Source organism: Pleurodeles waltl, chromosome 4_1, assembly GCF_031143425.1.
Source record: "Pleurodeles waltl isolate 20211129_DDA chromosome 4_1, aPleWal1.hap1.20221129, whole genome shotgun sequence".
In the NCBI taxonomy this organism is placed as follows: domain Eukaryota; kingdom Metazoa; phylum Chordata; class Amphibia; order Caudata; family Salamandridae; genus Pleurodeles; species Pleurodeles waltl.
The window spans coordinates 28,872,052-28,894,864 of NC_090442.1; the positions used below are offsets into that span (position 1 = coordinate 28,872,052).

Genomic DNA, 22,813 nt, shown 5'->3' on the forward strand with positions numbered 1-22,813 from the left:
TCTAGGTCGACAGAGCTGCTGTCCTCACTGGGGGCCTGTTCTAGGGGTGGGATGGACAAATCTGGACCCTCCGTGGCGGTGTGTTGGCGTTCGGGCCCTGCAGGGGTAAAAGAGTATTGTTATTGTTTTTGTGTGTGCCATGGCGTGCATTTTGTGAGTGCCCTTGTCCACCAGTGCTGGCATTCACTTGTGGGAGGTGTTGTGAGGGTGGTTGGGGGGGGGTGGATGGGTCTGTGCAGTGGTCATGCATTGGTGATGGATGTCTATGGTTTGTGTTGGCATTCAGGGGTTGGTGTTGTTTAGGGTGGGTTGTGCTGGTGAGACATTGGCAGGGAGGATGTGTGCTGGGGGGTTGAGATTGGGGGTGAGGGTGGGGGTGTGGGTTGGCATGCTGGGGGGGGGTGAAGTAGTTGAGAATCGACTTACCAGAGTCCATTCCTCCGGGTACTCCAGCGAGGCCATCAGGATGCAGGATGTTTATTACCTCTTGCTCCCAGGATGTGAATTGGGGTGGAGTGGGTGGGGGTCCGCCGCCAGTCTTCTGCACTGCGATGTTGTGTCGCGACACCATCGAGCGCACCTTCCACCGTAGGTCGTTCCATCGCTTTCTGATGTCTTCCCGATTTCTGGGATGCTGTCCCACAGCGTTGATCCTGTCTACGATCCTTTGCCATAGCTCCGCCTTCCTGGCTATTGTGGTGTGCTGCACCTGTGTGCCGAAGAGCTGGGGCTCTACCCTAATTATTTCCTCCACCATGACCCTGAGTTCTTGGTCCGAGAACCTGGGGTGTCTTTGGGGTGCCATGGGGTGGTGTAGATGAGGTGTGGGGTGGTGTTTGTGGTGATGTGCGTGGTGATGTGTGGTGATGTGTGCGTAGATGTGGTGTGGGTGATTATGTTGGGTTCCTGTGTGTGTTGTGCTTTGCGTTCCCTGTGCTCTCTCTCAGTGTATTGCGCCTTCTCTCAGATATTTGTGGTCGTAGGGGTTTGTGGGTGATGTGGGTGTGTGTTTTATATTGTAATGGGTGTGTGGGAGTGGTGTGTGTATGTGTATCAGGTGTGTGTATTTCAAATTGTCCAATGTGGCTGTGTTTTGTATATGTGTGTGTATTTTGACCGCGGCGGTGTGTACCGCCAATAGAATACCGCGGTTAAAAGACCACCGCGTGGATTCGTGGGTCAGAATGGCATGGGCGTGTTTGTGTTGGCGTGGCGGTGGAGGTTTGGTCATCTCCAGTTTATCGCTGCCCGCTGATGAGGCGGGCTTCTGTGGATGTCGGGTTTTTGGCGGTTTCACAGTTGGAGGTCAGAATGACCGTGGCGGTTTACCGCGGCGGTAGAATGGCGGACTTCTGACCGGCGGTAAGGGCCTTTTACCGCCGAGGTCAGAATGACCCCCCATGTGTCAGTAGGCAGGTCCGGCTCCCGAGGCAGGACGAGCAGCCGGCCGCCGCACAGTTTCTCTTGTAAAGTTGGCTCCACTGCCGCTGTGCTCGGTGGTTGGCTGTGGCACACAATCCTGGCACTGCAGAGCTCGCTGCGCGCAAGCCTGTGGCTGACCCGGCTCTCGCCTCCCTCGAGTAAGGATGCTGAGAGTCAGGCCAGTGAGACACAATATGTACAAGGGGTAACTGTGCAGCTATCAGGCTTCATCCTGAGCTGCCTGCCGCGGTACTGTGAGTCCCGCAGTCTGTCTGTGATCTGCTCTTTCCAGCTGTGTCACTGGTGCACTGACTGACTCCAGTGCGAGGGAGAGGAGCACAACTCCTAGCCACTGACTAGACTGTGGCTGTGCAACTTGTCTGGCTGTAGCGCCGCGGGTGGCGCGCCGGATGGACCACAACGACCTCCAGCACCGGGCAAGCTTACAATAAATTACAGCGCCTAGCTGTGACCTAAAGGAGTGCTTCCCCCTCTCAGCTCCACAATGCAGACGCGCTTACTGCCCATGTCGCAGACGGCTGTCGAGTGAGTCAGCGAGTCACTCAGAGCTGAATATAATTAAATTAAAGTTTGATTGGTAGATGAGTCGTTAACAGACTTCAGGGCATATTTACAAGCCCCTAGTGCCCCTTCGTGGCGCTATAGCATATTACGTATTTATGCTACAGCGGCACTAAACAGGCCCTCGCCCTGTGCCATGTATACAAAGTGCATCAATGCTCGCATTGCACCACTTTGTCAACCCTTGCACCACACTATACCTGCAGCAGATATAATGTAAGCGAGGGGGCGTTCCCCTTCAGGGAGGCCCATAAGAATGGCACAGTAAAATTTACTAGCTTTCACTGCACCATTCTAGCATCATTTTTTAAAGCCTGCCTGTGGGAAAGAACCCTCTTTTTGGCATGGTTACCCCCACGTTTTGCCTGATGTCAGTATGTTTTGACTGTGCTTACTGGGATTCTGCTAACCGGGACCCCAGTGACTGTGCTCTCTTTCTCTCTAAATTTGATGGAACTTTACACACCTCACATTTGGCATACTGGTGCCCCGATATAACTCCCTAGTATATGGTACCCCGGTATCCAGGGCATTGGGGCACCAAGGGTCTCCCATGGGCTGCAGCATGTATTATGCCACCCATGGGAGCCCATGTATAATGTGTTTGCAGGCCTGCCATTGCAGCCTGCGTGAAAAGGTGCATGCCCCCTTTCACTTCAGGTCACTGCACCAGGTCGCTCCACCCTATGGTAGACCCTCCTAGCCCAGAGGGCAGGGTGCAGGTACCTGTGTGTGAGGGCACCCCTACATGAGCAGAGGTGCCCCCACAAACTCCAGCTCCATTTTCCTGGACTTCGTCAGTGTGGGGACCCCATTTTAAGCATGTACTGGACATAGGTCATTATCTATGTCCAACTACATAATGATAACTCCGAACCTGGGCATGTTTTGTATCACACATGTTGAATTCATACCCCAATACTGTTGCCAGTATTGGTTGTATGATTCCATGCACTCAGGGAGCTCCTATCGGAACCCCCACAAATGCTCCAACCAGATTTCTTGGGTTTTCTAGGCAGCCCATGCTGCTGCCACCCGTCACACTGGTTTTTGCCCTCCTGATGCTTGATCAGTACAAGCACAGGAAGGCAGAATAAAGGGTTTCCTTTGGGAAAGGGAGGTAACACCCTCTCCCTTTGGAAACAGGTGTTACAGGCTGGGGAGGGGTAGCCTCCCCAAGCCACCGGTATGCTTTGAAGGGCACATTTGGTTCCCTCCTTGCATAAAGCAGTCTGCACTGGTTCAAGGACCTCCAGTCCCGACTCTGGCGCAAAACTGGACAATGTAAAGGGAAGAAACCACTTCCCTGTCCATCACCACCGCAGGGCTGGTGCTCAGAGCTCCTCCAGGTGGCCGCTGGATACTGCCATCTTGAAACCAAGGTAGGCTGAGGCCTCTAGGAGCATCTGAGTGGCCAGGTCAGACAGGTGACGTCCCAACTCCCTCCTGATAAGTGGTCACCTTGCTAGATGACCAATCCCACGTCCAGGGCTACTTAGGGTCTCCTCTTGGGTGGGTCCTCAGATTGGACATGCAACACTCCGTCAGGGCTCCTCTGCAATGTTTACTTTGACTTTTGGCCACTGGAACCACAATTGGACTCTACAGGAACCTACAATCTGCAGCTACAGTGATGGCTCTGCTCTGCAACATTGTTTCTGTGGCTACTTCCAGCAGCTGCAACACTTCCCCGGCGGTGCATCCTCTGAGGATGGCAAGTCTTCAGTCTGCACCATGAAGCAAGAAGAAATCACCCTTGGACTGAAGGAGTCACTCCCCTGCATCTGCAGGCACCAACTGCAACGACGACCAGCTGTGTGGATCTCCTCTCCTCCTGAGCTGCGTGGAGTGGTCCTCTTGGTCCTCTCTGCCAGCTGTCCAACTTTGGAGACAGTAAGTCCTTGCATCTCCACACAGGACAGCACCCCGTGGACCGTGTCTCTTGCAGCTACCAAGGGTTGTTGGCATCTCCTCAAAGGGATCTTCAGGCTCTGTGTAGCCCCAGCCCCCAGCACTCTTTCCTGGGACGCACAGCCCTCTGTGTTTTTTTCTCCAGCAACGTGGGACTCCTTCCCAAGTGTGCTGCGTGGGCCTCACCGCGACTCCTGTGCATGCTGCCTGTGTGTCATTTGTGAAGGCCGCCTCCTCTTCTTCTGACTCTCCTGGTCGCTTAGGGTCTCCCAGGACTCGCTTCCATGGGTTGAGTCCCCCTGGACCTTGCTGGTCCCCGGCAGCTCCACATTTCTTTATTCACAACATTTGTCTTTGCCAAGGCTTGGTGGTGGTTTTTCCACACCACAGACCGACTGCAATTCTTCATCCATTGTGGGACGTTGACTGCACCACTCATGAACTCTTCAGCTGCTCCAGGGCTGCATTGCTGACTGTCTTTGTCTCACTGTCGAACAGATCCTGCATCCACAGACAGGTGGGTAGTGGCTCCTGCCACCATCGGACACTCCAACAGGAACTGGACTTGGTTCCCTTCTTTTACAGGTCTTCCTCTTCCAGGATCCACCTTTGGTTTCTTGCAGTTTTGTCTGGGTCTTGCATTATCCTTCTCTAAAGTTCTTTTGGTGGGTTTAGGGAGAACCAGGTACTTACCTCTCTCCTCCTGGTCACTGGGGGGCGCTCTGGTACTTACCGTGTGGGTTTCCTAGTTTCTGCAGCTCCCCTCTACTGATTCCACTCCCTTGGGTGGGGACCCGACTTTCGCATTCCACTTTCTTAGTACATTGTTTGGTCCCCCCTTAGGCCTTCAGTACTTACTATTGCTTTCACTGTTTCCTATTTCATTCTATGCTATTTTCTGACTGCTACTGTACATAGAATAGGGGGTTTTACTTGCCTCCAGTTGGGGTATTGCCTTTACAGTATTTTAGTATTTGTGTCACTAAAATAAAGTACCTTTATTTTTGTAACACTGTGTGGTTCTTTCATTTGTGTATTTGCTGAGTGACTACAGTGGTATTGCATGAGCTTTGCATGTCTCCTAGATAAGCCTTGGCTGCTCATCCACAGCTACCTCTAGAGAGCCTGGCTTCTAGACACTGACTACCCATCACTAAACGTGGATACCCGGACCTGGTGTAAGGTGATAGTACCTTAGGTACTCACCACGCACCAGGCAGCCTCCTGCAGGCCGCTGACGCGAGGCTATTTCCAGTGGGACTCACCAAGCTTTACTGGACTAGTGTCAACATTTTTGTCACTAGTCCAGCAAAGCGCCACAATCGCGCCAACAATTCTGACGCTATTGTGCTAACGCGCCATGGTGCGCTACATTGTAAATACAGCACTACCATGGTGTCGATAGGGGACGCAAGGAAACTGGCGCATCGAAGCCGATGTGCCAGTTCCTTCTAAACTTGGCCCTTTCTGTTTCTAATGCCCAGGCCATCCGACTGCTGCGCGGGGCCGTCCAACCTGGATGTCGTCAGGACCGGCGGAGATTTGAACTAATTATGAACTTGTGCTGCTCCTTTCATGGCTTCGGCAAACAGAGGCTGGGTACCCGCGCTCGCTCTCACGTGATCTCACAGGCGTATATGCAGCCTTAGGTCCATGTAGGGACCTCTCTCACGTGCTGGTGGATACTCGTCCGGGTCCATTACGTAGGATGCTCTTCTGCATTATTGGTTGCAGTTAGTGCCCTTCCATTTCCGGTGCTTTGCAGCAGTTAACCGAGAGTTTCTCATTGTTCAAATGGGTGCCATTTCTGATATTTATATGTTTCTCTCGTCTTCATTGCTGCATTTTGCTTGCGAGAAAGTGTCGCTCATATTTGTTGGAATGCCAATCATAACTGCACTGAAATTCTGAAAATGTCGCACATAGCATTCTGAAACCTTGGCAGCGATGCTTCTCCGTGATCACTGTAACGCACACTCGCACTCATTGCGAGGCGCTGCACTTTCACAAGCTACAATGGGAAAATGAAGAATCCCAAATGCAGATATTAGATTTATAATAAAAAAACTATAAAACGGTGACCTGGTACCCATCTCTGGGTCGGCCAATAATGTATTCAGAAAAGCTGTGTAGTTTAAAAAACAGATATTGCTTGTGTCTTTTGCAGATCAATGGCCCAACCTTGACATAGAGAATAACGTGAACACCCTCGGCTTGCCTTACGACTACAGCTCGGTGATGCACTACTCCAAGTAAGAAGACGCTCTGGCCAGGTGGAACTGGACATGTCTGTGGGTAGACATTGCGCCGTGAGGGTTAGAATGGCTTGGCGTAGTTCTGGACGGCGACCTGGGAACAGTAACCGGGATTTGCACCAAGAGCATGTCTTAGGCATGTGATGGGATGCAGGAGGCAAGGCAGAAATGCTGAGCTGTTCCTATCAGACCGCATCTCATCTGGGGCACCTGGGCAGGATTGTTTGAAGATGAGAGGAGGACTGAAAGTTCCTAGGGAGCCTTCACCAAATCCCTGGTTTGCATCGCATGAGAGGCCCAGGTTTGGTGGAGTTCAGAAGTGCAGTGTGAGAAGCGACAGTGCTGAGGGTTGTATGCTGTGCTAGTCTATGCTATGAAATGACGCTGTACTATGGAGGGCCCTGTTCTGTCCAGTATGTTGGCCATCAGATGAATATTCTTACTTCCCAACAGGACTGCCTATTCTAACACACCTGGCAAGAGTACACTCGTCCCCAAGCCCGACCCCACTGTACGCATTGGACAGAGGGCTGGAATAAGCAACCTGGACGTGACCAAGATCAACGCGCTCTACAGCTGCGGTGAGTGGCGTGTACCTGGCGGCTGAAGCTGTGGTGGTGCGGGCACCTTTGCATGCTGTCTGTCCTATTACTATGGCTTCCCTAGCAGGAGCCCTCCCTTACCAAAGACATCTTTGCACCAGCGCTTGGTTGGGAACGCAGGCCCAGATTAATGGGCTTTTGACGCAGGACCTTGCTGCGCTGCTTCAAAGGGAAAGGGCAGGAATGCGCTGTATCTAAGCGATACAGTGCGTACTGCCCTTTCCCACTGCCGTGTCGCCAACGCACGCACCCTCGCACCATGGTGCAAGGGTGTCTGTGTTGTATTCAGGATTGTTTTTGTGCAGGAAGAGGGTCCTTCCTGCACAAAAACAATCCTGGGAGGTTTTTTCCTCTTTCCATGCGTGCTGCAGAAAGACGAAAAACAAGGAGAAATGAAACGATTTCTCCTCGGTGCACCTCCTACGGAGAGGCATAAGGTTTTGATGCATTCCCAGGGTTACATGACGTTGTAAATCTGGGGATGCGTCAAAGTCCATGGTGTTATGTGGGAACACTCATAACGCCCATGGAACGCCTCTCGATTTGCGCTGCCTTGCCTTACTCCATTTCCATGAGGCCATTCGAAGCCACGTACAGTGGGTTTGCGTGGCCTCATAGATGTGATTTAAAGGTTTGCACCGTCGTTGAGTCACAAAACCTGATTCAATGGGGGTGCAAGAGGCTGATATATATGGCGCTCGGTGTTTAACCATCAGCCTTCACAGGTTTGATGTGCATCACATCTTTTGGCCAGTCACTCTCTGTTTCTTGCCAAATGAAGTCACATTTTTTTCTACATCCTACATTTACCTTCATCATACAGATTGTATGTGCCTTCTCGTGTAATCTGCTTCTCTTTGGGCCAGGTGTATCAAATCGTAGGATTGCAATTTCCTAATAGCGAATTTTAGCGATTCAATATCAGGAAATCGCAAAATGTATTACAGTGTGTTTAACACTGTTATGGATTGCCACTGGGTCGCAATGGACCTACCTTATTAATATTTAATATGCAGCAGGCAGGTCGCAATTTGCCACCCACTGTGAATTGCTACAACCACAGGCACGGTCACCACCATGCCTGTGACTGCTTTGTCAAAGAAGCAATTTTTTTTATAATGCAGCCTGTTTTCCTTAAAGGAAAACGGGGCGCATTTCAAAAACAAAAATAAAAAGTTTTCTTTTCGTTTTCTAAGAGTTGGCCGAGGTCCCTGGGGCCGCTGACTGCTTTTAATAAATGGTTGCACCCCAATTCGCAAAGGGGAAGGGGCCCCTTGGCGACACTATCCCGTTTGCAAATGGCTTACCACCAACTTAAAGTTGGTGGTAACTGCAAACATTTGCGACCTCATTCTCGATTGCGAAACATTCCTACATACCAGTGCAATTCGCTACTAGGGAGAGATGCCCTTGGCACGCCCCTCACTAATAGCGAGTTGCAAATACTATTTTGTGAGTCAGTAATACGTTGCTGACTCCAAAATAGAGTTGGTACAAGCCAAAAAGCATATTATTGGTCGCAAACGGTAAAAGGCTTTGTACATCTGGCCCTTTGTAATTCCACAAGCGTCTTGTTACTTCTCGGTAGCATCAGGATACGCCAGTGGGTGACGGTTTGTGCTGTATACATTCCGTTTGAGTTAACATAACATAAACATCCCATGCGTTATAAATGATGCTCCAATGATGCTTCTGTAGCAGGCAAGCAATCCAAAGCAATCTCAAGAACAGTGATATAAAGATGTTGCTGCTCTCAGTTTGTTACACGTTGAGGGCAAAACTGCATGTATCAAGTTGTCTCGCTGAAAGAGTCACAATTTAGCATTACAACATGTTTGATAGTGAAGCATAGAGGTTATTTATTGGGTGGCACATTTACGACAAAGCAGGCATGTTTTTAAAGTATTGATTGCGCAGAGCCCCAAATGAATATGGGCACTTGGGATACAACCTTGCACAAGCGCGCGCAGATTCAGACCGTGTGAGTTGGTTGCTCTGTACCAAGTGAACCCTTCCTCTTCCAGGTCTCTGCAGGACAGTGCTCCTGAGCCCAAGTGGAACCATCAGCTTCACCCCAAGCACATCCCTGCCCCGGGGCGCGAGCAGCTGTATATGGCTGATCCGGCTTCCAGGAAATCAGGTGACGTTTACTGTTCCAGCTAATAAGTTTACTTAATGCACAAAAGAGCGTTGTAATTCATTCATTAGCCCATGGACCAGGGAGACGTTAAACTGGCTAGAAATTAAACAAAAATAGATAGTGGCCAGCGGGATAAGGAGCCATAACAAAGCCCAGACTCAGTTACTCTCCGAAGTGCCTAGGGATAGCATGGGGCAAGGGGGTTACGGACTACGGTTTGTACAAATGTTGATAACTGAGCTCCTGGTACTTCAGCCCTCCACCCTTCCTCAGTAGGCCACCATCTCAACCAAATACTAGCCGTGAACTGCTAGGCCTCCAGAGAGGGAAAACATCACCTTCTGATCCCGTCCAAGGCAGCTAGAACTTGGACTTAGGACCGGAAAAGGAGGGGCTTGTGGATCCAGGAGTTCTGTCTATTTCCTTATGCCCAACCATCCTCCAGCACGTACAGCCCCCAGGTTACAGTGTAGTAGGCTTACTTGGGATTGGGGATGCTTCACTTTTAGTTAACATAAATCCCAGTACTGCCTCCAGCTTCCTTGTTACCCTCCTCCAGTACCTCTCAATGATCCGGCAGCTCCAGATCATGTGTAGAAATGTAGCCCCCTACCCACAATCCAGCAGGCATGCATCACCCCACGCCTTTCCTACAAATCAGCATATTTTGTCTACCCAGCATATAGGCCGCAGCTGCTGACAAACTGTGTATTCAACATTATAGGTAACAGATTCATCTTCTATTGCACCAGTGCTTGCTATAGCATGGGAAATATTCTAAATAAATAATCATCCAGGATTAGTACATTGGAGCAAATCACCCGTGAGAGCCTAGGCACGGGGAGAGTAAGAGATTTGCCCAGAATTACAGGATGGAGAGCCTTCGCCAATGCCGATACTCAAACCCGGCTCCCCCGGCTTCGTGGTCGCAGCTAAAACCGTCCCGCCACACCCTCTCACTCACATTTGCTATTTCATTTTACAAATATTTTCCTAGTATTCGATTTTTATTTATGTTGCATCAGTAGCTCTCCTCTAAGAAGGACTGCACATGATCATACAGCAGGGCATTATAGTATTTTGCTGGAGCCAAAGCAATGATTAGTGGAAGGTGGGTGCTACGTTGGATCCATGGCATACAAGTTAATTCATCGCATATTACCACTAAAGGAACATTCATATTTGCATTACACTCAGTGACAAGTATTGTGAAATAAGGACGGCTTACAGTCACGACAATGGAGAGCTGGTACCTTGCCTGCATTTGTAGACTAGTTTTGAAAAGTAAAATCTGAATAGACAGTTGTGGCTTCAACGTCGCAAGGGATCTAGACTTCCAAACACTGGAAATGCAGACATTGTGCGGTAAATTTATAACTGCCAATGATGCTGCACTTAAACCATCAGTGAACTCAGACTGGCAAGCTGACCTGCAGGGCCTCATCGAAGATGTAATCTTCAGAACCTCAGTGCTGCACCCAGCCGCCAAACAGGCCTGAATCTGGGAGATCATGGAGGCTTCGTAAACATGTCATGGCAAACCAACTGGGCTCACTTTGCCAAAGATTTGTGATTACCTCCATTGTTTTTGCCAATGCTGGATGCTTTTAAAATACAATGGGATTATGAAAGCCAATAGCAGTGACTGGCCACCTTGAATTTGTTTCATACTTTCAATGTGGCCAACGTGTTGTAACGTGGTGGGCGTCTTGAAAATGTGAAAGGATTCTCCTGAAAGAGAACTAGGATTACAGGTAAGTAATTTATCCTTCTCTTCCAGGGGATCCTCATCAATAGTCGTAAGTACTGAATAGAGTAGCTAGCCCAACCCACACCCCTGAAGATGAATCAAGAGCAGGCACAAGCAACCGTCATCATCATTGGAATAGATTCCTCATGGAGGCCTGCCCTACTTGGGTCCCTGTCTTAGAGCCTCGTTACGAGTTCAGCAGACGGTTTTCACCGTCCGTTGAACTTCCAACGGGGAGGTTGCCACCAAACTGGCTACCTCCCCGCCAGGTCCAATAAGAGTTTCCCGCTAGGCCAGCAGGTGGAAACTTAGGTTTCCGCCTGCTGGCCTAGCGGGAAACATCCTACAGCATTGTCTCCGGCTTGCAATGCTGTAGGATGCAGGGTGCACAGAAACCTTGCAATGTTCACTGTCTGCAAAGCAGAAGGTGAAATTTCGATGGTGCTGGCCGGGGGGGCCCTGCACTGCCCATGCTAAGTGCAGCACTGCCCTGGTGGATTAGGGCCGCACCTACTGCCAGACCGCCAGGATCCAATCTGGCATTCCCACTGTGGCCCGACCGCCATGGTCCTAATATGGCGCTCAGACTGTAGCATTGGCCGCGGCCCGACTGCCATCCGCAAGTCTGGTGGTGAAGTGACCATCAGACTCATAATGGGGCCCTTAGTGTCTGAATGTAGACAGAAATGCCATGTGAAAGTATGAACCGATCTCTAAGTAGCAGCTTTGCAGATTTCGGAGATGGAACATTCTTTAGTGGGGCTGCTGTTGCCACCTTGCTCCTTGTAGGGTGAACTTTGGGTCTGGCAGGTAACTCCGTGTTGGCTAATTGGTAGGTGAACAGAATACAAGACACTATCCATCTTCAAATAGTCTGCTTAGAAGAGGTGATGCCTGTCCTCAGGGCCATTGTTGCCCAAATAAAATTTCAACACAATTTTAAGATCTAATAAATGCAATGCTCTTTCCGCTGGTGTAGAAGGGTTAGGAAAGAATGTAGGGAGTGAAATCACCTTGGTAATGTGGAAATCAGACGCCACCTTGGGAAGAAAACTCGAATGAGTTCTCATCACCACCCTGGAGCATGAAACATTGTGTAAGGTTCCTTGGCACAGAGATCCTGGATCTCACTGGCCCTCTATGTCAAAGGTATAGCCACAAGAAAAGCAGTTTTCCAAGTAAAGTGCTGTAGGGATCCTTTATGTATTGGCTCAGCCCATGAGGTTCAAAAGCATCACATTCAGTTTCCACGGAGGAGAGGGGGAACAAACAGGTGGAAACACTTTCTTCAGTCCCTCAAAAAAATCCTTTACTACAGGCATTTGGAAGAATGACATTTATGTAGGGGACTTCCTGTACGCAGTAATTGCTGCAAGATGTACCCTAATAGAGGCAAACTGTAGACCAGATTTTGTTACATGGAGGAGGTAAGGCAATATTACCTCCTCCTGCCGTAGGACTGGAAGGAAATTATTTTTAGCACAACACATGTGAAGTCGTTTCCACTAAAAAAGTGTAAGAGCACCTGATCTATGGTCTTCTGGACTCCTTAAGAATGTTCATGCGTTCCTGTGAGAGACCTAAATGTCCATACTGAAGGATTCAGGAGCCATGCTGTCAAGCTCAGAGACGGAAAGGTTGGGGTGAAAAATCTTTCCTCTGAACTTGAAGAGGCGATCTGGTCTGTATGGAAGCCTCTTGTATGGTCATTATGAAGGAGGAGATCCGGGTACCACCACTGGTGGGGCCATTCTGGAGCTATCAGGATCATTCTGGTCCTGGCTCTCTACAATTTGTATGACTGTTGGGATCAGGGGAATGAGAGGAAACGCGTAATGAAATATCCCGGAGCAGTCTATCAAAAGGGCATTCCACTTGGTTTCTGGTTGGTAGAACCTGAATGCAAAGTCTGTGCATTTTTTGTTGTTTTCGTCTGCAAGTAGGTCTATTCGTGGATGCCCCAATTCCTAAAAAATATCCTGTATGACATCATCGTGCAGAATCCAGTTGTGTGATTCAGCAAAGGTTCAGCTTAGAGAGTCCGCCTGTGTGTTCTGAACTCCGGGCATGTAAGTCGCCGAGATGGTCAACTTCCTCTTTATGAGCCAGTTCCAGATGGCCTGCGCTTTCAGGGATAGAGGGCGGGAGCACATGCCCCTCTGCTTGTTTAGCTAGTGCATTGTGGTCATGTTGTCCATTTGGATCAGTAGAGAGCCGGTTTGAACGAATGGGTAAGAAGGCTTGGGGGTAGATGTACTGCCCAAGCTCCAGAATGTTGATGTGGTATTGTTGTTTCTTGGCTGACGCCAGCCCCTGCGTCAGTAGGGGACCCATGTGAGCACCCCAGCCCTAGAGAGACAAATCTGTTATGATTGTTTGTGTGGGAGAGTCCTGGTGAAAAGGGATGCCGATCAGCAGATTTTATTGATGAGACCACCACAGTAGTGATGCTTCCGCAACCGGAAACAGGGTTAGCGTGGTGTTCCAATTGTCTGTGAATTGATTCCATTAATCCTCCAGATTCTCCTGCAATGGTTGCATGTGCCATCTGGCATTGGGAACAATAAAGATACATGACACCATTGATCCCAGAAGAGACGCCATCTGCCTGGCCGACGGATGTGGAGTGTGAAGGAGGTTTGTATACTTCTGAGGTATTGAGTATAGTCTCTCATCTGAAGGACACACTCTTGTGACTTTTGTGTCCAGAGTCGCACCTAGTTAGTGTATTTGTTGAGTTGGAACCAAGATTGATTTTTTGACATTGATCTGTAGAACTAAAGTTTGAAGGGTGTCGACCCAGATCTGGTAGTGTTTTTTCATCTGATCTGGAGAGGAGCCTTTTACCAGTCAGTTGGTCGAAAATGCCTTTCCTTTGTAAGGCTGCTGCTATGGCAGCCATGCATTTTGGGAATGCGTGGGGTGCTGATTTCAGGCCAAATGGAAGCACCTTGTACTGGTAATGTTTGGATGCCACTTTGAACCTCAGGAATTCCGATGGTTCCTGGCTATTCACATGTGGAAGTAGGCATCCTGGAGATCAATGGAACACATCCAATCCCACTGATGAAGCTGAGGTTATATCTGGTGGAGAGCAAGCGTTTGGAACTTTTCCTTTCATTCCTTTGAGCAGCCGTAAGCCTAAAATGTGCCTGAATTCTACCTTTGGGCCTTTTTTCTTTACGAGGACATACCGTGAGTATACTCCTATTCCCTTTTGAGAGATTGGATTGCCTTCTTTTGAAGAAGAGTGGAGACTTTGATAAGCAGTAGCTTCTGCTGGTGGCAAGATGGTATAGAAAGTAGAACAGACGAAGGAGGCACTGGAAGTGAAGTGAGTATCCATGCTCTACAATATTTAAGACACATTTGTCATTGGTAATGTTGCTCCCCTCCGGAGTGGGTAACGGCGACGGGGGAAGTGAGAACTCATTGCTTGCCTGGCATCTTGGAGGAAGCTGTGGGTATATCTGGTGGAGAGCAAGCATTTGGAACTTTTCTTTGCGTATGTATTAGTTTACCAGTCTAGGATGGGCCTTGTCGGAAATTACCCTCTTTTTGGCATGGTTACCCCCACTTTTTGCAGCTATCAGTATGCTTAGACTGTTTTCACTGGGATCCTGCTAACCAGGGCCCCAGTGATTGTGTTTTCTCCCTCTAGATTTGGTTGCCTAGGACTTTGGCATACTGCTGCCCCCATATAAGTTCCTAGTATATGGTACTTAGGTACCCACGGATTTGGGCACCAGGGTTTCCCCATGAGCTGCAGCTTGTAATGCGCCACCCCTGGAAGCCCCTGCAAAATGTATCTCCGGGCCGGCCATTGCAGCCTGCTTGGAAAGGTGCATGCACCCTTTCGCCACAGGTCACTGCACCAGGTCACTGTAAGTCACCCCTATGGTAGGCCTTCCTAGCCCAGAGGGCATGGTGCAGGCCGCTGTGTGTAAGGACACCCCGGCCTGGGCCCTATGCACCCCAGTTCCATTACACTGGACTTTGTAAGTGCGGGGGAGCCATTTTTCACATGTACTGGACATAGGTCACTACCTGTGTCCAGCTACATAACGGTAACTCCGAACCTGGGCATGTTTGATATCAAACATGTTGGAATCATACCCCAATACTGTTGCCAGTGTTGGTTGTATGATTCCATACTCTCTGGGGCTTCTTAGAGGACCCCCAGTATTGCTCCTACCAGTCTTCTGGAGTTTTCCGGTCAGCCCGCGCTGCTGCCACCCCTCAGACGGGTTTCCGCCCTCCTGCTGCCTGACCAGCTCAGACAGGAGAAGGCAGAACAAAGGATTTCCTGTGGCAGAGGGAGGTAACACCCTGTCCCTTGGAAATAGGTGTTACAAGGCTTGGGAGGGGTAGCTTCCCCAAGCCACCGGTTTGCTTTGAAGGGCACATTTGGTGCCCTTCTTGCATAAACTGGTTTGCAGCAGTCCAGGGACCCTCGGGCTTTGACCAGGGGGTGGCAGATGGACCTGAGGCAGCATGGGGCTTCTTCCTTTCTGGGGAAGGGGCATGGGAATGGGAAGGGCAGACTGGGGCGGACTTAGACGAGGAAGGAGTGGACAGGGCAAGGAGATGGGCACGTTTAGGGATGAGACGGGGTGGGCAAGTGGGTTAGAACGGGTCAACACGGGACAGGAAAAGTTTTTTAGTGGCAGTTGGGGTGGACATGGAGGAAGGTGTGGGAGTGGAGGTAGAGGCAGTGCTTGTAACTGGTGTAGGTGTGCTGGACGTGGATGCAGGAGCCTGTACATTATGGTGAGGTGTGGTGGATGTGTGTTGAGTGGGTGTTTGGGAACGTTTGAGTGTCTTGGGAGAAGGGGTGGTGGACATAGTGGGACAAGACAGGCTGCCACTGTAAATGGATGTTGTCTAGGTGTCTGTAGGTCTGGTGAGTGTGCTGCATGTGTCAGTCAAAGTTGTTGTGGTGAGTGCAGGTGTGGTGTCTGGGGTGCATGGCTGGATGTCTGATGTTGTGGTGACTGCAAGAATGGGGCCAGCAGCAGTGACTGAGGGTGCAGTGCTTGTGGGTGTGCATGTTGAGGTGACAGACAGGGAGGCGGGAGAGGTGGGCACACTGGGAGAAGTGGATGTTGCCAACATGCCTTTGTATGTTGGCTGTGTGTATGCCTGTGGTGGGAAGTGTGGTGCTTGCGTTTCTCTGTGTGCTTCTTGTGTGTTGAGGTGTGTGCATGGCTGTCTGAACGTGTGCTTGGGATGGGTGAAGGGAGTGGGGTGCTAGAAGGGGTAGAGGTGGTTGGAGGGAGGACGGAAAGACCAGGGACACTGGCTGCCATCAAAGAGGAGTCCAGAGCCTGAAAAGATCTCTGTAGGCCAGACATGGCACCATGAATGCCTTCCAGGTATGCATTGCATTGCAACATCTGGGATGCTAGCCCCTGGATGGCATTCACAATGGTTGTCTGCCCTACAGAGATGGTCCTATAGCCTACTCCGTTAGGGCAGCAGGGCTGACTGGGGCAGGGGATGAGTTGCCTGGGGCAAAGGAGATGCCCACCCTTCTGGGTGAGCTGGCACGGGCAACTGGGTGTGGAGCAACTGGGAGGGCGGTGATGGTATGGGGGTGGCGGAAGATGATACAAAATGGGTGGGACCACTAGGGTCCGCCACCACCAGGGAGCTCCCATTGAAGGAGGTATCAGAGTCACTACCTCCAGTGGTAGTTGCCTCCCCCGTGGTACTCCCCTCGCCCTCCAAACCACTGGTCCCCTTGGCTTTGGTAGACTCTGCCTCCTTGGAACCGTGGCCCGCTGCATCCCCACTTGCCGGTGCCACTGCTCCCTCACCAGATGATGCTGATGTACACAAAGAACACAACTATTCCACAGGGAAGCAGAAAAAATCTGGAGCAAAGCAGCCCTTACACATCCTGTAGGATGTCAAGCTTCATCACTGGGCAAAGCTCCACATCAGAGCCAATTTTATCCACTTTTTCTTTTCTCCTGCACACATCTTTAGTTTGTGTCCCTTGTAGGCACGCTCACCATTGGAAATATGTTCCTCGGTTAAGTGCCACCCCTTCCACTTTTGAAAGGGTGGCCCATCAGACATTGCAGTGCCGGTCTGATGTGGAGCTTTGCCCAGTGATGAAGTTTGACATCGTACAGGATGTGTGATGGCTGCTTTGCTCCAGATTTTTTCTGCTTCCCCGTGGATTAGTTGTGTTTCTTTACTTTTGTGTGGAACAGTGTACTGTATGCAAGTAATGGCAGTTTGTTACAGTCCTGTTTCGCCCACTTTTGCAGGTGATTCTGGCTACCCCAACTTGCAATGGCTCCCAACACCTGTGAGAAATCCCAGGACAGATGCAGGGAGGAATTACAATGAGGCCCATGGATGTACTAGTAGGGTGATAGAACGCACTATAGGTCTCCTGAAGGTTAGATTTTGTTGCCTCCATCTCTCTGGGGATCCCTGTGCTATGGCCCTGAGAAAGTGTGTAGAATACTGGTGGCCTGCTGCATGCTGCACAACGTGGCTGTGAGGAGAGCTATCCCCCTACTAGAGGAGGATGATGCTGTACATCCAGACCTGCTACCTCTGAGAGGGGATGAGAGTGATGGTGAGGATGAAGAGGAGGAAGATGTCCACTCCAGGAACCAGCTGATCCAACTATACTTCCAGTGACTATGAGGTACTGTTCACTGATGATGTCGTCTGCACTGCATAATGTTTGTCTGACTCATTTGTTTGGGGATGTGGTGTCTTTCGTCATTGACACTGTTACCTGAAGAATAAGGTGGCATGTGCCATGGAAACAAACATGGTGTACATTTTGGTTTACTCCAGATGATGTTGTGCGTGGGGTACCATTCCTGCAATAATGGTATGAATATGGAATTGACTGGCAAATGCAACCACAATTACAATTGAATCTTCATAATGACAGGGGACATACAAATTGGTGTAAATGTGTTTTATTTAGCGTCACAAATGCATTGGTGCGCTGTACAGTGATAGGGAGTGGGCTCATGGTGGATGTCCATACTGGGTACATGGGCTCAGCGATTGGTGGCAGTGGGTATTGGTCCATTTGTCCCTTGCAAGTTGTTAAGTTGCTATTGGCAGGCGAGGATGGTGGCACAGTGGCAAACTTGAGAGACAGTTCAGGGCAAAGTCATTTCTTTGTGGGGGCCTTGATCTTGGCAGGTGGTCCAGTGCCATATCTGGGTCTGAGTGCACGTTTGAGTGTCTGGTGCTGGGCTGCACGGGTAAGGGTGCTGGTCTCTTGTGTGTTCTCCGCCAGTGCCACCAGTCCAGTTGCTGCTGCTGCTGTAGAGGGCAGGTGTGTGTCCTGAGCAGTGGTAGGGGCTTCCAGGTTTGTGGGGGTCTCAGGCTGGGTTGGGTAGTGGTGCTGCAGCACCCCTGTAATAGTGGCCATGGTGGCATTGAGTTTATTCCACTGCTCCATGGTCTCTTGATGTTGAACTATCTGCAGCCTTTGACTCTGTTCCGGGGATGACCAGGATCTGAACCATCCTGTCTTGTGTATTGTGGTATGCTTCCAGGACATCAGAGATCACCTCTTGGGCTGCAGCATCCATCCTTTGGCCTCCCCTCTGGGCCACTGATGCCCTCCCACTGGTCCTAGCCCCCTGTTCATGTGTCCCCTGCACAGGTCAGGCAGCCCCACTTGCACTGGGGCCATCATCCTGCCTGTTAGTAGGTGGTGACTCTGGCCTCTGTACTTGTGGTCCGCCAGTCTGTGGCCTGGAGACACTGGAGTTTGGGTTGTATGGCCAGAGCTGATGTTGGTGGCTGGGTGGTAGGGGTGTCAGTGGTATCCTGGGTGGGCTGCTGGAGAGTGACAGTCCAAGACTGTGTGACGGGCCAGGGTAATCTTCACTGTCCATACTTCCCTCTCTAGTCTCCTGAGTGGGGCCTCCATTTCCATGTGGGCTGCTGGCACTCCTTGGCCAGTGGTGGTGCCTGTGGGGGGGAATGGACATGTATGTTACATGTACTAATTCGAATTAGGATGCACATCTCTGCCCTATTCTGTGATGTTTATTCCCTGGCGGGCTATGCAGGGACTTATTGTGGGGTTGCCCTAACATTTTGAATGGGATATGGGGGTGCATTGTAGGTGCAGTAGTGGCATTGGGCCTGATTACAACTTTGGAGGAAGGTGTTAATCCGTCCCAAATGTGACGGATATACCACCAGCCATATTACAAGTCCTTTATATCCTATGGAACTCGAAATACGGCTGGTGGTATATCCGTCACATTTGGGACGGATTAACACCTCCTCCAAAGTTGTAATCACGCCCATTGTGTTTCCTTGCAGGGGTAGGTGGCTGTGCACAGGGGGAGGGATGTGGACCTGTTAGTGGGTTTGTGGGCATGCAGGGTGACTGGATGTAGTGATTGTGGCCTAGTTGGGGTAGTGGTCCTGGTGGTGGTTGGAGGGGTGGGATCGTACAAGCATTACAGTTATGGTGGATATGAAGTAATTGTAGATGACTTACCTGAGTCCAGTCCTCAAGTGAATCCAGTGAGGCCCTCAGGGTGCAGGATAGCCAGTACCTTCTCCTCACGGTTGGTGTATTCGGGAGGTGTAGGTGGGGATCCTCCACCTGTCTTCTGGACCGCAATGTTATGCCTGGATGCCATAGACCTCATCTTCCTGTGCAGGTCATTCCATCTCTTGCGGATGCCGTCCCTTGTGCGTGGATGGTTTCCCACTGCGTTGACCTTGTTTACTATAGTCTGCCATAACTCCATCTTCCTTGCGATGGGTGTGTGCTGGACCTACGCCCCGGAAATTTGTGGCTCGACCTCTAATATTTTATCCACCATTGTTCTTAGCTCCCTATATGTGAAGCTTGGGTGTTTAGGGGGTGCCATGGTGTGTGTTGTGGGTGGTGTGTTGTAGGAGTACTGGTGAGGGTGCTGTTGTTTGGTTGGGTGTGTGACTTGTGTGATGTTGCGTTCAGTGTATGCGTGTTGTGTTGTCAATCTCAGTTGTCCTATTGACAATGCAAAGGATTGTGGGGTGTGAATGTGTGTGTTTTATAGTGTTGTGGATGTGTGTCAGGTGCGTGGGTTTCAAACTTGCCAATGTGTGCATTTCTTGCTGTTGGGTCCACTTGCTGGCCGTGGCGGTCCATACCGCCAATGGTCGTTCACCATCCACTAACCACCGCAGTGATTTGTGCATAATTATTTGGAGGGCATGTTATTTGTCTGCTTGGCAGTGGCGGGGTGGCGTGTGCAGCCTTTCCACCATCAAGGGCCCTGGCGGTGGCTGGAGGTAGCAGATTTTTTGGAGGTTTCTGTTTTTGGCATCATTATATGGCGGTGTGCTGTTCACCGCCACTGGCGGTCTTCTGTTCACCGTCACCACGGCGGTCGGCGGTGTTTCCTGCTATGTTCACAATAACCACCTGAATCTGGTGGAGGACCGGTTTGAAGAAATAAAAAGTCCTGATCAGGAGCCTTATATTTCTTTAAAATTCTCGCTGGAGCCGCTTGAAGGGAGGCTGGAGTTAGAAATATGTCCATCACTGGTTGAGGATGACCTGGTACCATAATGGGTTGAGGAAGACTGATTGTAGGAAAGTGCATCTTTTGACATGGTCCCCCCCACCTTTTTGCCTGATTTCAGGTGTAATTTTGACTGAAAGTGCACTGGGTCCCTGCTAAACAGGTCCCCAGTGCCCGATAACTGCACAGTCGTTTTTTTCCAACTTCCAAAACCTTTAATTGCTACTGTAAGCCCCTAATAAATGATACCCCTGGTACCTAGGGCATGGGGTACTAAAGGAAGCACAGATTGTGCCACCCTCAGGGACCCTCTCACCTAATTGCACCCACTGCTGCCTTTGCAGACTGCGTGTCTTGGTGCAGACCCAAAATGAAAACACGTCAACCACACAGCCTGTGTGCACTGTCCAGCTACACTGCGTGTATTATATGTAAGTCACCCGTCTGGCAGGCCTTCCAGCCCTGAAGGCAGGATGCATTATAATACATGTGAGGGCATATCTGCATGAGCAGATATGTCCCTGCTATGTCTTTGTCAATTCTCAGACATACCCAGTGAATAGTGAAGCCATTTTAAATGCATGTGCTGGACAGTGGTCATTACGAATTCCCCAGCTACATGATGGCTTCACTGAGGATAGGGATGTTTGGTATCAAACATCTTGTATTACTAAACCCTCACTGAATCCGGTGATGGATTTATTCATTTGTACACTAAGAGGGCACCGTATAGGTGCTTCCTGCAAAACCTACCAACTCCTAATGTGGGCACTGACTGGTCAGAACCAGTACAGCCACCTTTGGCAAAGTTCTGGCCCTGTGAGGTGAGAGCCAGTGCTCTTGAGGGCTCAGAACAAAAGCTCTGGGCAGAGGTGTGACCTCCTCTCCCAGGCAGGATGGACATTCCAGGGCAGGGAACTTCAAAGTCCTGCCCTCCTTTGAAATGAGCCCTAGGACTCTCCAAATGTGGAGGAGGCTGACCCCCAGTTCCTGACCCCACTTTTGGTGGCAGGTCTGGCGGGAAAATTAGGTAAATTAGGAGGAGTGCCAGTCCCACCCTTTAGGGTGGACGAGCTGAAGTGGATACTACTTTAAAAATTCCTCCATTTTGTGTGGAAGGAATTAGGCCGATAGGGTTAGGGCTATGCCACTTCCGAAAGGAAGTGGGCATAGTAAGAATGTAGTCACCCTGAAGGTGAGTAGCCCATTGGCTACCACCTGGCTCTCCCTGTAGCGCCCCTAAATTCAGTACCACTGAACCCTCGAATCAGATTCCTACAACCTCAGAAGAACTGGACCCGTCGCCAACAGAGAAGACTGAAGACACCAACTGACTTGGCCCCAGCTGTACAGGCCTGTCTGCAGCCTTCAAGAAAACCTGCACATAGAAGACGACTGTCCTGCAGCCCAGTGACCTCTAAAGTCTTGTGAGGACTGTCTGCCTTCAAGAAAGACCAAGAACTCCTATGGACAGCGGACCATCTTTAAAGAAAAGGAAGCTTGACTGTGGAACCGCGAAACCCGACACCAGAAGTGACCACTGCACCCCACAAGTGGCCCACCTGTCCTGTGAAGATCCCCTGGCACTTTGGGCCAAGAGACCACCATGGGCTGACCCCTGCCAAACTCCCCAGTGACACCTGCAGCCTGAACCTGAGGGATCCCTCCATGCGACCTGCCTGGTGAGTTGAACCTGATGTCTAAAGACACCCCTGCACCCGGAGGAGTTTTGGGGACAACTGACAGTGCCCCTAGAACTCCTGGCATCTCAGCTTACCTGGGCTGTTGTAGGTTGACTCCTCCCGGCCTCCTGGCTAGAGCCTGCAGCCCGCTTCTGGAATCCATCTCATCCATAGAAATACATGGGGCACTCGACGCTGTGTTGGCACTCTGCACCTGGTCGCCCCTGAGCCGCTCAGTGTATAAGTTTAGTACTACCCTGTGACCTCCATTGCACTTACCTCAACACCAGGAGATCGACCTCTGACCTTGCTGTACTCACCTGTGAGCAGCGCTGAAGCAGATACCCCGTCTCCATTGGAAAGCATTGGCTGCTCAACACTGTGTTGGCACTTTGCACACAGCCGCCCCTGTGCCGCCGAGGATGTAAGTTTGGTGCTGACTTCTGGCCCCACTAGTGCTCGCCTCAACCCCCGGAGTCTGACCTCTGCCCCCGCTGGTACTTATCTGTGAGTAGCATGTCAACTTTGGCCCCTCCCTAGCCTACATTGACTAGTATTGGGCACAAACCTCAACTGTCACCTGCGCAGCCAGCCACCACTGTGCCGCTGTGAGAGCACCATGGATACCAACCTAAACCTTGCCCAGTGCTAGCCTAAACCCCTGAAGACTAGGACCTTAAGTTGTGTACTTACCTGCAAAACTGTATCTTTGTTTTCCTCCATAGTCTAACACTGAAGACTCTGAAAATTGCACTGTTGTCTATTTGTGAAGAAGTAAAGTATTTTTAATCTGAAAACTGCTGACCTTATAATGAAGTTCTATGGTTCAAGGCATATATAAAAGCAACTGAAATGTTTCTAAATTGGTGTTGGATTTATTCTTTATGTGTGTGTCTCATTTATTGCTTCTGTGAGTGCAACAAATGCTTAACACGATTCCCTAATAAT

General features: G+C 50.3%; 1 protein-coding gene across 2 annotated transcripts in view; it reads left to right on the forward strand.

Moving 5' to 3' along the window:
• LOC138287308 (astacin-like metalloendopeptidase) overlaps positions 1 to 22,813 on the forward strand; it is a 181,891-nt gene that overhangs the window by 128,486 nt on the left and 30,592 nt on the right. For both annotated transcript variants that reach the window (XM_069227664.1, XM_069227665.1), the window contains exons 7-9: positions 6,083 to 6,167; positions 6,624 to 6,751; positions 8,797 to 8,912. In XM_069227664.1, coding sequence (XP_069083765.1) covers positions 6,083 to 6,167; positions 6,624 to 6,751; positions 8,797 to 8,912 — 329 coding nt within the window. The remainder of the gene's footprint in view (positions 1 to 6,082; positions 6,168 to 6,623; positions 6,752 to 8,796; positions 8,913 to 22,813) is intronic.